Raw genomic sequence first — 14,620 nt, 5'->3', positions numbered from 1 at the left:
CAAGATGTTTGGGCCAACCTACCTGCCAAGTTCCTTCAAAAACTGTGTGCAAGTGTACCCAGAAGAACTGATGCTGTTTTGAAGGCAAAGGGTGGTCACACTAAATATTGATTTGATGTAGAATTTTCTTCTATTCACTCACTTTGCATTTTGTTAATTGATAAATATAATTTATTAACATGTCTATTTTTGAAAGCATTCTTACTTTACAGCATTTTTTCACACCTGCCAAAAACTTTTGCACAATACTGTGTATGTGTGTGTATATATATATATATATATATATATATATATATATATATAGTGATATACACACTCAATAAAAACACAGCCCCTCCTTAGTTATTATCAAGTCATATATTCATATGCTCACAAACAAGATCAAAGCTCATCATCAATCACATTTTGACATAAACTATGTTAATATTACTACTTCAGATGTATTGCTGTTTCTTGAAAACCAAATCGATATTATAAAATCAATCTGAATTTCTGTATTAATTTTGTTTTCTAAACAAAATAGCAATACAAAATTTATAGAATTGATTATCCAGTTGTTATGCCATTTTGCATTTTTACAGAGTACATTATTTTTTTGTCTAATGTATTTGATATATTTCTTACTGTTGACAGGGTAATTCGTTGCTTCTTGATTGTTAAATAATTGAGAGGTTGGTGTTGAAAAGGTTCTTGGCTGAATACAAGGTAAGCAATGTTAGGTGTTTGGCTTTCAATCATTTTGAGCATCAGTATGGGGGAATGATGTATCCATTATTTTAGTTATGTTGAAAGCTGGAAAATGTTAGTTTTCACCTCCTTAGTTATTATCTATTCATATTCATATTTTCATATATTCACAAACAAGGTCAAAGGTCATCATCAATCACATTTTGAGATCAATGTTAATATTACTACTATCTGATTAACCATTAAACACGGTTACAAGAATATTTCCATATTAAAGCTTATCTATATGTGACGTCTTTTCCATGTTTTATTACATCAATTCCAGTGTATTTTACATAATGTAATAAACTACTTAATCAATAATTGATAAGCTATTGCAAAATAAAAAATAAATAAAAAAAATTGGAAACATTCTGACAGAACAAGGTCTATATTAAGAAACCAAAGCATTGGAAAGCCAGGAAATAGATTATGAAATTAAATAGTTTGTCCAAAAACCTGAAAAAAAAGTGCATTTTTAATTATTTGTAATTTAGTAATAAAAAAAATAATGAACAGTTTAATTTAGAACAATTTGTTGGGCTGAGACAAACATATCCATGAGTTATGAATGGCTTGTGATCAGTTTAGCAACAATAAAACTTTGATACTGATTAAACTTATCTTACACATTTGTTACAAGGTGTTTTTTTTTGTCTGTTTGTCATGCTTGAATTTTGGCTGTAATAATAGAACATTGTATCACATATGTTTTGTAAAAAAATCTAAATCTAAGGTCTGAGGACAAATTCTTTCCGATTGTTTATTTTAAGAGCGGGTTTTGTAAATTAGAGCCAATGAAACATGGGGCCATGTTTTGACAAAGTGGATTTGTAAGAAACTTCTCAAACATTCTTTTCAACTCTAATGTTCTGTGTGATACCATCCACTATCTCAAACTCAGCACATTTACAGAAGCATTACCAACAAAAAAACAATATTTTGGGGACCACTATACCTTACATTGTGAAGCACTTATTTGAATTGTGAAAACATTGCACAGGAATTCAGAATCATTGTGGCACTGGTAACAGCAGGCTTGCAATTTGTTGGATTAACAAAGGCTGTTCTAGGAAGAGCTTGCCTCAGTTTAATTAGGTGACACATTTAAGATTGTAAGTAAGTCTTTGGTGTGTTTCCGAATATCTGTACTTGACATTAGTAACAACAAAAAGCACACTTCCAAGTAAATAAAGGAATGCCCAATAATTTTTGTGTCATTTGTAAATTTAGAACAATAAAAAAAAAAAGAAATTAGCGCTTAAATTTACTAGTGTTATTGATTATAATTGAGCAGATTGGGTCAACAGTCAGAGATGAGACATTTTTCAATAATCAGAAAATCACAGACAAGGCAAGCTGTCAAAAGAACAGGATTTTCACAACAAACTAAAATCATGTGGGAGGCATGTAGGCCTATTGTACATTGGAGCAATTAACCATGCCAGGTATAACAGGTAAAATTATATAATTACCTATAGGCGTCTAGCTGGAGATATAATTGGTTCAATTACACAATTTAGAACAGGGTTGGAACAAAGACCAGGCATGGAAAGGCCAACTTTGGCCACCCTTGGTCTGCCCAGTGGTTCCCAACCCTGGTCCTGGGGAACTCATGTGTCTTCTAGTTTTCCCTCCAACTGAGGTCTTAGTTACTTAACTAGACCCTTAATTGAAGTAATCATTTGCTTAATTCAATCTTTTTAGTTTTTAGCTCCTAAAAAGTTGCAGATTTCAAGTTACTTATAAAATGTTATAGCTAACTTGAAATCTACTACTGTTTAAGAGCTGATAGCAGGTAAAAAAAGGTCTAATTAAGCAAATTATTAGTTCAATTAAGGGTTTAGTTAATTGAGAGCCTCTATGGGGTCTCCAGGACCATGGCTGGGGGTTCCTGGTGTAACCAGTGAGCAGATCTCACTGCCTGCATACTCAAGGCAAATCGTAATACTATATTCAGGAATGTGAACTTTATTGAGGTTTATGAAGTTCACATTGTTATTAATTATCAATTACACTGAACTATGGTCAAGGATATATAATAAAAATAACAAAGCAAGCATTTTATTATCATGTATATTCATAAACCTGTTCACAATCGAGCCAATAAAAACACCAAACTGTTACTGATATTTCTGACTAAAGTCTGGATGACCCAGATGAAATGGCATGCAAAGTGGTCTGTCTTCATTTATGACTCAGGATATGTGACTATATATACTGTATCAGAAGTGTTACAATTATGCTGGCACAGCTGGTAGCAATAGTAAGTAGTAGGCTTTGTATTGAAGTTAATTCTTTCGCATGTTTAGTTACACAGCAATTTATGAACGCAAACTGTAAATTCAATTAAAATGTATTGAGTTTATTCTTGTCCTATCCTAAACCCTAAAACACTTAATGTTGTATTTTTTAAATTATTATTTAAAACAAGAGCTTTCATTTCCAAATGTTTTCTATTGTGCCGCATCATCTTTACTGTTGTTGTACTAGTGTTGATAAGACCACTTTCTTCTGGTAGCAGGTAACGTAAGAGTCAAGCTTATTCTGGAAACATTGGCTAACTGTGACATTCATCACAACATGACAGAACAGAGTGAGCTGATTCACACCTTCAATGGCATTCCATTTTCTACAAGAGTATCAAAAGAGCTCCTTCAGTCCCTGGACACCTTTGAAGCCAGAGAAGACGACGTGTTATTAGTTTCATATCCAAAATCAGGTAAGACACATTTCTGAATATTATTTGATATCTCCTTGTGTATTTTATTAATTATTTAAAGCTGGTCTATCAGAAATGGATAGATCAATATATACAGACTGCTTGACTGATGTGTGTTTTGAAACTCTTCCTAGGCACGCACTGGCTTGCAGAGATTATGAAGAATCTGTACCACAGCCACAATGAAGACAGTGGGGTTAGCAAAGTGACACTGACATCACCTTTGGAGTTCGGAGATCTCTCCAAATTCGATGAGCTGAGAAACCTCCCCAACAAGAGGCTCATCCCAACACACCTCAACTATGAGATGATCCCAGTGCAGTTCAAAACAAAAAAATGCAAGGTAAACTTTGAAGTTATAGTCATTAGCTTTGAATTATTTTACAAAAACAAGTTAACTAGAGTTGCTAGCAACTATAAAGGCTTCCAAGAAAACATGGTTCAATCATCACAAATAATCACTAATACAGCTCACTACGTTTTCTATAATTAGTTAATGGGCTACTTAAGTTGTATCGTGTACAGAGCATTATCTTACGTTGAAGTTTAAGTGCACTGATCTGTGTTAGATACAGCTGAGGAGCTATAGACCAATTTGTGGGTATTCAACCTTAGTAAAGGTCAAAGTCATGGGTAATAACATTTTTAGAGCACGTATGACTTCCTGTATGTGTTCCATATGAACTATGACTCTATCTGTGATCCCTGAGGCACAAGGAGACAGTTTTTCGCTTGACCTTTAGAAGAGGTCAAAGGTCGTGGGTGATGACATTTTACAAAACTTAAAGGACCTTGTCCTGAGCAAACCTGACAATTTAGGTGCCGATCAACATCACGGTTTCAGACAATGATCTTTGAATATTTGACGCAATTCCAACATGCACTTGTGAAATTCTTTTGCGCGCTGCATCCATGTTTTTTAACGACGCTGCAGTAAAATGTTTTCAAAATCAGACAGCCAATGTACCCAACTTGTTACCTGCCAAGTCAGAACCTGATCAGTCACACAACTTCGAAGCAGCAGCGATTTAAAAAAGTTTGGAAGCCTAATAACAAAGCAAAGCATAGTTACTGTATGTTAGGAATGTATTTTTCTAATGTATCACTGTTAATATTAGAATTTCAATATAGTTAGATTTTTTTGTATTTCTTTTCAGATAATTTATGTGATCAGAAATCCTAAGGACACCGCTGTTTCATTGTACCATTATTACAAACAGAACCCCAATCTTCCCAAGATTGAGAAGTGGTCCTCCTTTTTAGAAATGTTTTTAAGAGGAGAAGGTGAAGTTCATCTTTTATAATATTGTAGTAATATATTATGAAATACATATAAAAGTTGTCATTCACATACTGTACCTTTTTTTGTAGTTGTGTGTGGTTCTTGGATTGATCATGTCCTTAGCTGGGAAAAGAATACAATTGATGAAAATGTCCTTGTTCTTTACTATGAGTCCATGAAGAAGGTGAGTTCAAAATTGCATTCATTTGTTTTTTTCTGAATTGTTTATTCCACAAATAGTTAAAATACCAATAGTTTCAATAATTCTGTTCATTGTACAAAAAAATTCCAGGAAATGGATAATTCATCTTAAGCAGAAAATGTACCGATAGGAACACAAGCTTGTGTTAATGCAATGCATTTTAGTTGGCCAACAGGTGCTAGTATGCAGTACATTCAGTGCAAGGGAATTGCCAATGAATGCAACTTGCCAGAATTTAACAAACATATCTTTTTATAGGATCTTCCAAAATATGTCAAGGAGATCAGCACATTTTTGGGCATCAATGTCACTGAAGATCAAGTCAAAGACATTTCAAAGAAATCTTCCTTCAGTGAAATGAAGGACAAAGCAGAGAAAGAGAAAGTGAATCCAAACCACACGGTCTGCGTACTGACTTCCAACAAGAAGCTGATATTTAGGAAAGGTAAGAGTTTCTTTACCAATGTGTTTATAATGATATCATTAATAATAATAATAAAAAAGATGTGGTAAAAATTACATTTTGACTTGTATCTGTGTATTCTGTACATCTATTTATAAAGGGGGAAACACAGACCGCAAAAAGCCACGTAATGTGCGTGTTCAGTATGGCCGCACTCAGCATGAAAATAACAACCCATTTTATAAGACTAATTATGTTAAGTAGGTGATTCCGCATTCAACTAATTATTGGTGTAGAATTACACACCTCTCACAATAAATAGTGGGTTTGGGTCAACCCTGCCTGTGTACTAGGGTGACTACCTGGCCCTACAATCTCGGGCCACTTTGAGACAGAACAGAATTTTGAACTTGCCCCTGAATGGAAAGAAATGAACATGTACATTAGCTACACCTTTGCTAAGGTGAATAACTTACTGTTGTTGAATTGCTGCGTGCAGCAAACAAGTAATACTGATCAGCTGTTCACTGCCTCCGATCAGACATAGCTACTGAACAGCTGAGCAGCATTACTGATGTGATTCATATTAATATTAATGAAAAGAAAATAGTGATTTATTTTTATTTAAAATAATAATGATACAAATAAAAATACATAAGTATTTTATTCATTATTATAATTATACAATTGCTGGCTGCACACGCTAATTAAGCACAATTATTAATTTGAGCAAAGGTGCTGCTAATGTACATTCTTGTACATTCATAGAATAGGTGTGTTCTCTATTCCTGTAAACATGTTTGTTGTGCAATAAGGAGGCCAGTGGAACATGAGTGCAGTTGATTGCACTGAGAACGTGTGGGAAATCAACAATGTTGAAAAAGTCCAGTATAACTTTTTGGACATCTTCTCTGCTGTTGGGGAAGTAAATGTAATGGTGCAATTGCCTTAATAAGGCATCCAGCACCATGGGCAGCGCACAAGAAAATGAAGACTGGGAGATGCCAGCCACAGGAGGAACAATCCCTTGAAAAAAGCCGGACGCAAGAAAATGTAGGGTCCGCAGCAATTTCATCACTGGCGGCAGAGCATGGTTTCTCTGGGTGCAGCGTTCCAGGTCTTCCTTAATTTCCTCATATACCTCTTTCTGATTTGGTCTTCTCGCAATTGGAATTCTATTTCGTCTTTGTCCTTGAAGGCGATGTCTCGTTCGTGCTGCAATCACAGCGGCCATAGTTAGAAGACAACTCTCCCACATCACCTTGCCTTTTATATACTGTCTGACTGCAGCAAATTAACAGCTGTTTTTCAGGGTTGTTAAAATAATAAGGTCCGCAATTACTGGCAACTTTAATAAATTAGACGGAATAGCTGGTAGACCTAATTTGCAAAATCCTCTTCCAATTTTAGCGGTTTCGTTCAGAAACGCCCAGAATTATATATGTATCAAGGGCTAAAGCACACAGAGACATTACGCCCACAAATCACGTGTTAACTGTTCATTTTTGCCATTGCGTGTGTTTTATAAATCCCATCCAAGAATTCAGAACCCTCAGCGCCATTTCTACGGTCATAAAACATGCAATCCTTTTATAAATCTGGGCCCTAGTAAGATCGTATGGAACAGGGCTTCCCAACCAAGGTCCTGGTTTTCTTTTCAACTAAACTCTCAATTTCTTAACTAAACCTTTAATTGAACTAATAATTAATGCTTAATTATGCTTTTTTACTTGTTTTCAGCTCTTAAACAGTTGCAGATTTCAAGTTAGCTATAACATTTTATAAGTAACTTGAACTCTGCAACTTTGTAGGAGAACTATTAAAAATGTCTAATTAAGCAAATGATTAGTTAGGTCTAGTTAAGTAACTGAGATCTCAGTTGGAATGAAAACCAGAAGACACATGGGATCCCCAGGACCAGGGTTGGGAAGCCCTAGTATGGAAAATATTTTGTATGACTCTTACAATTGATTTGTCTTTCAGGAACTGTTGGAGACTGGAGAAAATATTTTACCAATAAGCAGAATGTCCAGTTTGATGAGCTGTTCAAGGAAAAAATTAACTCCAGCATCTTAGCAAGGAGTGTGGAATATGAGAGAGAATAGAAATAGAAACATTATATAATTCCACATGACATCCACCATTGTCAGTTTTATTTTAGATTTTATATTTGCCTTTGCTGACACTACTTTATTATTGTGATTAAGGGTCTATATCAGGCTATGCACTTTACTATACAGTAGAGAGTCAATTATCCAAACTAAATGGGACCGATACTGGTTTGCATTCTGGATTTATATGGATTAATTAATAACAATTACTGTACCTTTAATAATGTATAGAATAAAGTTAACACACACACAAGTACTTAGTACACAAGTACCTACTGATGATATACAGCTAGTAACCTATTCTATCACATTAAGCATACAAAATTACAAAGCTTTACAAATCAATAAATTAATGCAATTCAGTAAAACTTTAACACCTGCAGTTAAGGTAATGAAATATTGTAATCAAACATACCATATACCAAACTTTGAAAACCATCAAAGAATACAATTTAGTTCAACTTTGACACATTACAGAACTTTAGGAATCATTAAACTTCAAAAATTCATTAGTGTTTCTATGCTTTGATACTTGCTGTTAAGACATTGCAATAACATTCAACTGAAATGAATAAAAAAAAAGTTCTTAGCTGCTCAATAACAGACAAGATCTCCAGCCCTTACTGACGAAATAGTAGAAAAACTAAGAATTAGGTGACTTTTGCTTAACTGAAAGACTGAAACACCACACGTAATGAATGCGATTACAGGTGCGTTCTGTTGACTAGACAGTATGGTTGGTCAAAGATACGATGTATAGTTTTTTTTAAATGACAGGCTGTTGGGAGTTTGAACCATCATGCCGCTTGTAATTTTGTTCTAAACTCATTGGCAAGTACCACAGCATGAATAAATCACACATGTCTGTAGGTTTACTATCAAGAGTTCTTAAATCAGTTATACAGAAGTGCAGGGCTAGTGTTAGTTTCAAGTCATGGCTGTGAGTTACATTAGTTATAGATTTGACTGCTGGTCCTGCATCTCTATAGGAGAAGACAAAGGAACTGGTTTGCTGAGTCCAAGTGAGCAGGGTGAACTGTTTCAAAGCCACACTCCTCCCACCATCAAGGGCACTGCTTGAGGTGCATCCAATTCAAGAGGCTAAAATAATTGCAATATCTTCTCGACTTTGTCTGAACAGCAGCACAGAATGCTGCTTATTTCTTTGTACAAGTTAATAACGGATCTTGAGAGATTTGAGTTTTGTATTCTGTGCTTTATATTGTGCTAGATGCTTTCACACAAGCCCAATCTGGCTGGAAAACCGCCAGCCTAGCAGCACTGATCAAGGAGGAGTAGCCTAAAAGTCACATGCGAGACTTTGTATAATGCACAACTACAATGTGAATATGTATAATTTGTTTTAGAAAAATCCATGTGCTAGGTTGCCTGCCACTGGTTAATGACTATAGAAGGAGCTCTATAAAGCACACAGTAAAGGGGCTTACTGCATGTAAAACTACTGCTGTTAAGTGAATGAGACCCACTGTGCAAATCAAACTTTCTACATATTTCTGTATCAACACCAGATGGCACTCTCCATTCCTGTCCAACCAGTGCTGATAATTGAAGATTTTTTGTGTTAGGCAAGTAATTCCCATTATAAGGGCAAAAAGAAAAAAAAAAAAAGACTGGCTCTTATTTCAGTAATTTTGTTTGATATTGTAAGATTTTTAAGTAATAGGAAACCTATACCTGTGTTGATTTGTACTGTTTTTTTTTTTTTTAAGAACTTCAACTTTTGTGTTGAAATACAAAAAAAAAAACTTGAACTCTTTCAACACAACATATCTGTTAAAAGGTAATAACTACATACTTGTACATTTTGTATGACTTTTTTCAATACCAGCTACTGGTGTTAGTGTTTTCTTTTTCCTAAAATGTCTGTTTAATGAGTTACTAGTAAATAATCATAAGTGCCGGTGTGCACCTTGGTACAGTATATACTATATATTGTATATTTTAGTCTGTAATCCATATATTTATTTTATATGAATTATAGACTAATGCAAATATATGGTGTACCACATATTTTTAACACAAAATAAATATATGGCTCACAGATTAAATTATATCCCTATATATATATATATATATATATATATATATATATATATATATATATATATATATATATATATATATATATATATAAGAATTAATTAAAAAAAATAAATTTTATTTTAGGTACTTAAAGGTATAATAATTGATTGATTACAAAATAATTCAAGATGTTTCCATCTATAACACTATGTAACACAATTTTTGTTCCTGGGTAGTAAGTGTTATTTCCTAATTGCTTATGCCTCAAAAGTATAGCAAATGGCTATTATTCCCCACAAACTTTGATTTTGTGACCAGGACAGTGATATTTCAAAATATCACTATTTCCAATGGGAAAACGAACAAATGTGTGTCTTTTTGTTCACATAAAGTCAGAAAAAAACAATATATGAATCCAAATTAACATGTATTTATACTAAAGTAATACAAAAATGACTACAAAAGATTTAGAAGTGAGTGGTTTTTCGAGATTTATGATTATACTGTATATATTATACTGTAAATAGCTTCTCATTATTCGACAAAGCATACCTGCCAAACATAATTATTGTTAAATGGTAGATGTTGACCCTGACGGGCAGATCCTTTTTTTCAAATTTAATTTAAACTGGAGGTCTGATTTTGTAATCATTCTTTTGTTCAACAAAAATAAACAAAATAAATAAACAACAAAAAAAAATAAAGCTCTCTCTCTCTCTCTCTCTCTCTCTCTCTCTCTCTCTCTCTCTCTCTCTCTCTCTCTCTCTCTCTCTCTCTCTCTCTCTATCTCTCTATATATATATATATATATATATATATATATATATACACACACACACACACACACACACACACACACACACACACACACACACACACACACACACACACACACACACACATATATACTGTAAGATAGCAGGGAGGGGTTAAAAATCCTCCCTGCTAAAAACATGTGAGAATGCACGTTTGGGTGAATGGGCTAAGGGTTTTAATGGTTTTATTGTTTAGTTAACCTTTTTAAAATAATTAAAACAATTTATGTCAGGACGTTGCAGGACATTTCGGGCTTCTTCAGCTGTTTAAAAAGAAAAGTAAACACAGTGCAGCCAGAAGTTGAACTAGTATCCTGTTTATAAAAGACAGCTATTCAGATTGCTTGTCCCCCACTGTTCAGGTTTCCATGGAAGTGCATGTTCTCTGCAGAAGAAAGCAAATTTACTGAGTTGCTGAAACTCAAATCCCAGAGTGGGCTTTCCACATATCATTGCTTCCTCATAAACTGTTTCACTCCAGTGCCCACATGTCTTCTACCCAGCTCAGAAGAGTTAAGGCTGCTACCCACCAGATGTGATGCGATAAAATGAACAGAAGCTATACTTCTGATAATTATCTTTCACACCACAGGCGACACTATCAGGGTGACATGACCAGGGCGACACTGGAGCGACGTGAAATAAATAGGATCGAGCCTTATTTTTTTTGCGATTTGTCGCGTGACAACAAGGGAATTTGGCCAATCAGAAAACAACTTTAATCCGCGTTCTCCAGCAAGGTGAAGCAGTATCCAAAATGGAGGAAACAATAATACTTGCAGTGGAAAAATACCTAGAGCTATATGACAAAGGTCATCACAGTTATAAAAATACAGATTTGAAAGACAATATATGGGTGTCCATTTCAAAGGAACTGAATAAGCCTGGTGTGTATGATTTATGGCCACATATGTTGAAATACCATCAGAGAAGACACAATATGTACCAGTCTTGATCATATTTTCTTCAGGAGCAATTTTGAATAGTTGTATAGATCTGGCAGTTTTCTTATCACCTCTGTGTAGCTTCTGGTGTAGATGGTAATGTCACTGCGAAAGTATGTTGTCACCCAATGAAAAATTGCATCACATCTGGTGTGTGGCAACCTTTACTGTTACACCACCTGATACCAGAGCTCAATCAGTTCTCTTCATTTAAAAAAATATAATCTTTGCAGGAGAGCTACTCTTCTGCATTTAAAAATTAATGTATCCCAGACATGCAATAAGGAAGCAGTCTTAATAGGAATGTCTCCCTGTGTTGCCCATCTGTTTCTGTAGCTACCTAGGTTTGCATGAATATGTTTGTTTGATAATACGGCATATATCATGATATTGTTATTGCATCAGTGTCATATAAAGGGTTAATAATAATCTCTGTTATCCTTGTATTACTTATCTTTAGACATCTTGCTCTTACTGACCTGACGTACTTCAAACACAAATAGAAGCTGTGCTGTACATTATTTCTGAAAATATTTAATCAATGGGGATGGGTCAATTTACTTTTAGCCAGGAAAAATGCCTTTTAGGGCAGGGTTGGCTGATTTAAATCAAGTCAATTTAAATCACTTGATTTAAAAAATAAATAAATAAATAAATAATTGATTTAAATCATTGTTTCATTTACTACCTGTTTTATATAGTTTCTTAAGGAAAAGACATGAAAAGTTTACTGTCTATAAACAAAAACTCTTAGGGCTGTATTCTGATCACAGCACAAATGCGAGAGCAAGCATGAACAGCGCTTGTTCCCGATTCTGTGACACAAATGGAACGAAGATGTAAAAAAATACAAAAATAAATAGATACTGCACTGAAATGGTATTCTGAAGACAAGTCTTGCCCCGTTAGAACGCCTGCCCCATCGTTAACATATTACCCAACTAGGATGAGTGAGGGGGATTTTTCTCTGGCGTAATCCATCGCTAAATTCTTGTAGTTCACATATTGTAGTTCATATTTAGAGGATGCCACAATGATACAGAATTTGCTATTTATGTATTTATTTAAGATTGAGTAACTTAGTTTGATATGTAACTTCATAAACCACCATTTCCAACATCCTTAAATTTACAGTTTGGAGGTACTGTAGAGCTACAACTACGATACTACAAAATTCCATAATTAACAAATAATAATAATTTAAAAAATCGATTTAAATAAAAAAAAATCTGATTCAATCAAATGAATTCAAATTTTTTATTTAAAAAAAAAAATCGGCAACCCTGTTTTAGGGACATATATGTTCATGCAATACACAAAGTGGCAGTCTATTCTTTTTTAAAAATCTTTATTTTCATAATGTGTGGATTTATATTTTCTGAAATGGATTGTGTTATTGGTAGATAAAAAAACAAACAAACAAAAAAACAAAGTTATTTATGTTGAACCTGACAGTAATTTGACCATTCGATTACATGTAAGTCCAAAGTACCTGTTTTTGTTTGTTTGTTTTGTTTTTTTCTGTATATAGAAACGTCCTAGTTTCTATGGGGGTAACATAATTAGAGGAGAAACAAAGACTGCTCCACTGTGCCTCAAGAAGTAAGCTATGACTGAAATCATTTTGATAGAACTACTTTATAGTGTAGCTGTTCTTGTGAAACAAACTGACAATGATGCCTGCACTGGAGTTAAATGTATTGATGATAATAGAACTCCAGCCTAAGTATAGTATGCTCACCTCAAACAAGATTCCCTTTTAAACATTTTCAAACTTCATGGCAGCACAGCCCATGACAGTTCCACTGGTAAGAAAAGATACTTGACAGTTCCTGACTGATTTCTGTACTGTGACACCACAGTATTTTCTGAAACACAACTAAACAAATATAACTGAAATTACACACTATGGTAAGTAACTGTTAATGAACCTTGATAAGTAACTGAAAGTTAGAATTACCTCATGTTATTTACATGAAGAGCTTTTTAAGTAAACTTGCTATTTGTATTTCTGACTTTAAGATTCCGCTCTTTGCTATTACAGTATCCAATAAATTGTTGCTATTTGTTGAACTTTCCATTTGTCCAGTGTGGGTGTTCATAGTAAGTCGGTCAATCCTTCCAAACTTAAATCATATTTCAGATTGGAAACTACTCAATTGTTCCTACAGTCTTCACCCTGTGGGGTCCTGTTATGTCTACAGTAAAGACAAGTCAAGAAGTGCCTCATAAACTAAGGAAATTAACCCTATAATAGCTTTACATATTCTTTTCCACAGATTCAATAAACGAAAATGTATTCAATAAAACAAAAACTTTACTTGAAATCCTGAAACATGCAGCACAATCATAAACACTTATTTTGTATAATAAACAATATCAACCCAGCAATAAACAGTGGAGCGAGCCAGTTAATTTAGTGTTCTATTCTGCAAGCTTATTCTATTTTTTATTTTTTATATAGTCACTTATCACTGGATCAAAGTAATTGTAATGGTAATGGGAAACCAGCACACTGCAGGACACACACAGGAAGCAGATTATTGTTAATTACAGGACTTTTTTTTCCTCTGCAATATTAAACTTAGGAAATTCTGTCAAATGAACTTTCATTTGGATAAAGTAATTGCAAAGATTATTTGGAGCATGTTACAGTACCTTTTACATGTTCATTTTATGCATACTTTGTCAGTAAAGACCCTGTCCTGTGGAAGAACACTACTTCAATGGTGATAATAAACTCATTATTTGAGAAGAGGTAGGGTGGTAAATTTTCAAGTTGTGACGACAGTGGGCCTAATGGAAGCTGATCCCAAAGTGCATGTGTATGCCCAGATGCCATGGAAGTTGTCCAATCAGCAGTAATAATTCAGGACAAAACTGATGCCGTAAGTGAAGCTGGCCCAGGTAGTACCGTATGTGACTGTATTAGTTGCCTTATTAAAACATCTCTGCTAACACTCAAGATGATTGCAGCAAGTTGACACTGTGGGATCAGATGTCTTCATTTCAAGTGGATCAGCATTATTTAAGATTTTGCCAAATGCTGTTAAGCTTTGTTTAGACTTCTTAAAATATAAGAAATGTTTGGGAATTGTTACATTTCCCCCTTTTCTTTTTAGTCACATAGGTTGCAGTATAAGCAATGATTTCAATCACTTGAAATCGTTTTCAGTACTTTTTTTGGAATTATGAACTGCTGAATTATGACGGTGGTATATTTACATTTTTGGCTGCAGTCAGGGAATAGGGTCTACATTCATCTTATTAAAATATAAAACAACTCTGAAAAACATCACCATCTTTTTGTATATTGTAGCAGCAAGAAATCAAACAGAACAGCATTCCACTTTTTTAATCTAACTTTTGATA

The 14,620-nt window shown here is 34.1% G+C and overlaps 1 protein-coding gene across 1 annotated transcript; it reads left to right on the top strand.

The window, feature by feature from the left end:
• Positions 1–3,309: 3,309 nt before the first annotated feature.
• Positions 3,310–7,440, top strand: LOC121319112 (sulfotransferase 6B1-like). Its single transcript, XM_041256298.1, has 6 exons — positions 3,310–3,448; positions 3,583–3,791; positions 4,606–4,732; positions 4,820–4,914; positions 5,191–5,377; positions 7,319–7,440. Exons 1-6 carry the CDS (start codon positions 3,310–3,312, stop codon positions 7,438–7,440), a joined length of 879 nt encoding a protein of 292 aa, XP_041112232.1.
• The last annotated feature ends 7,180 nt before the right edge of the window (positions 7,441–14,620 follow it).

Source organism: Polyodon spathula, chromosome 8 (assembly GCF_017654505.1).
Source record: "Polyodon spathula isolate WHYD16114869_AA chromosome 8, ASM1765450v1, whole genome shotgun sequence".
Taxonomy (NCBI): domain Eukaryota; kingdom Metazoa; phylum Chordata; class Actinopteri; order Acipenseriformes; family Polyodontidae; genus Polyodon; species Polyodon spathula.
Note: the sequence above shows the minus strand (reverse complement) of the source record. Positions and strands in the feature narration are given on the sequence as shown.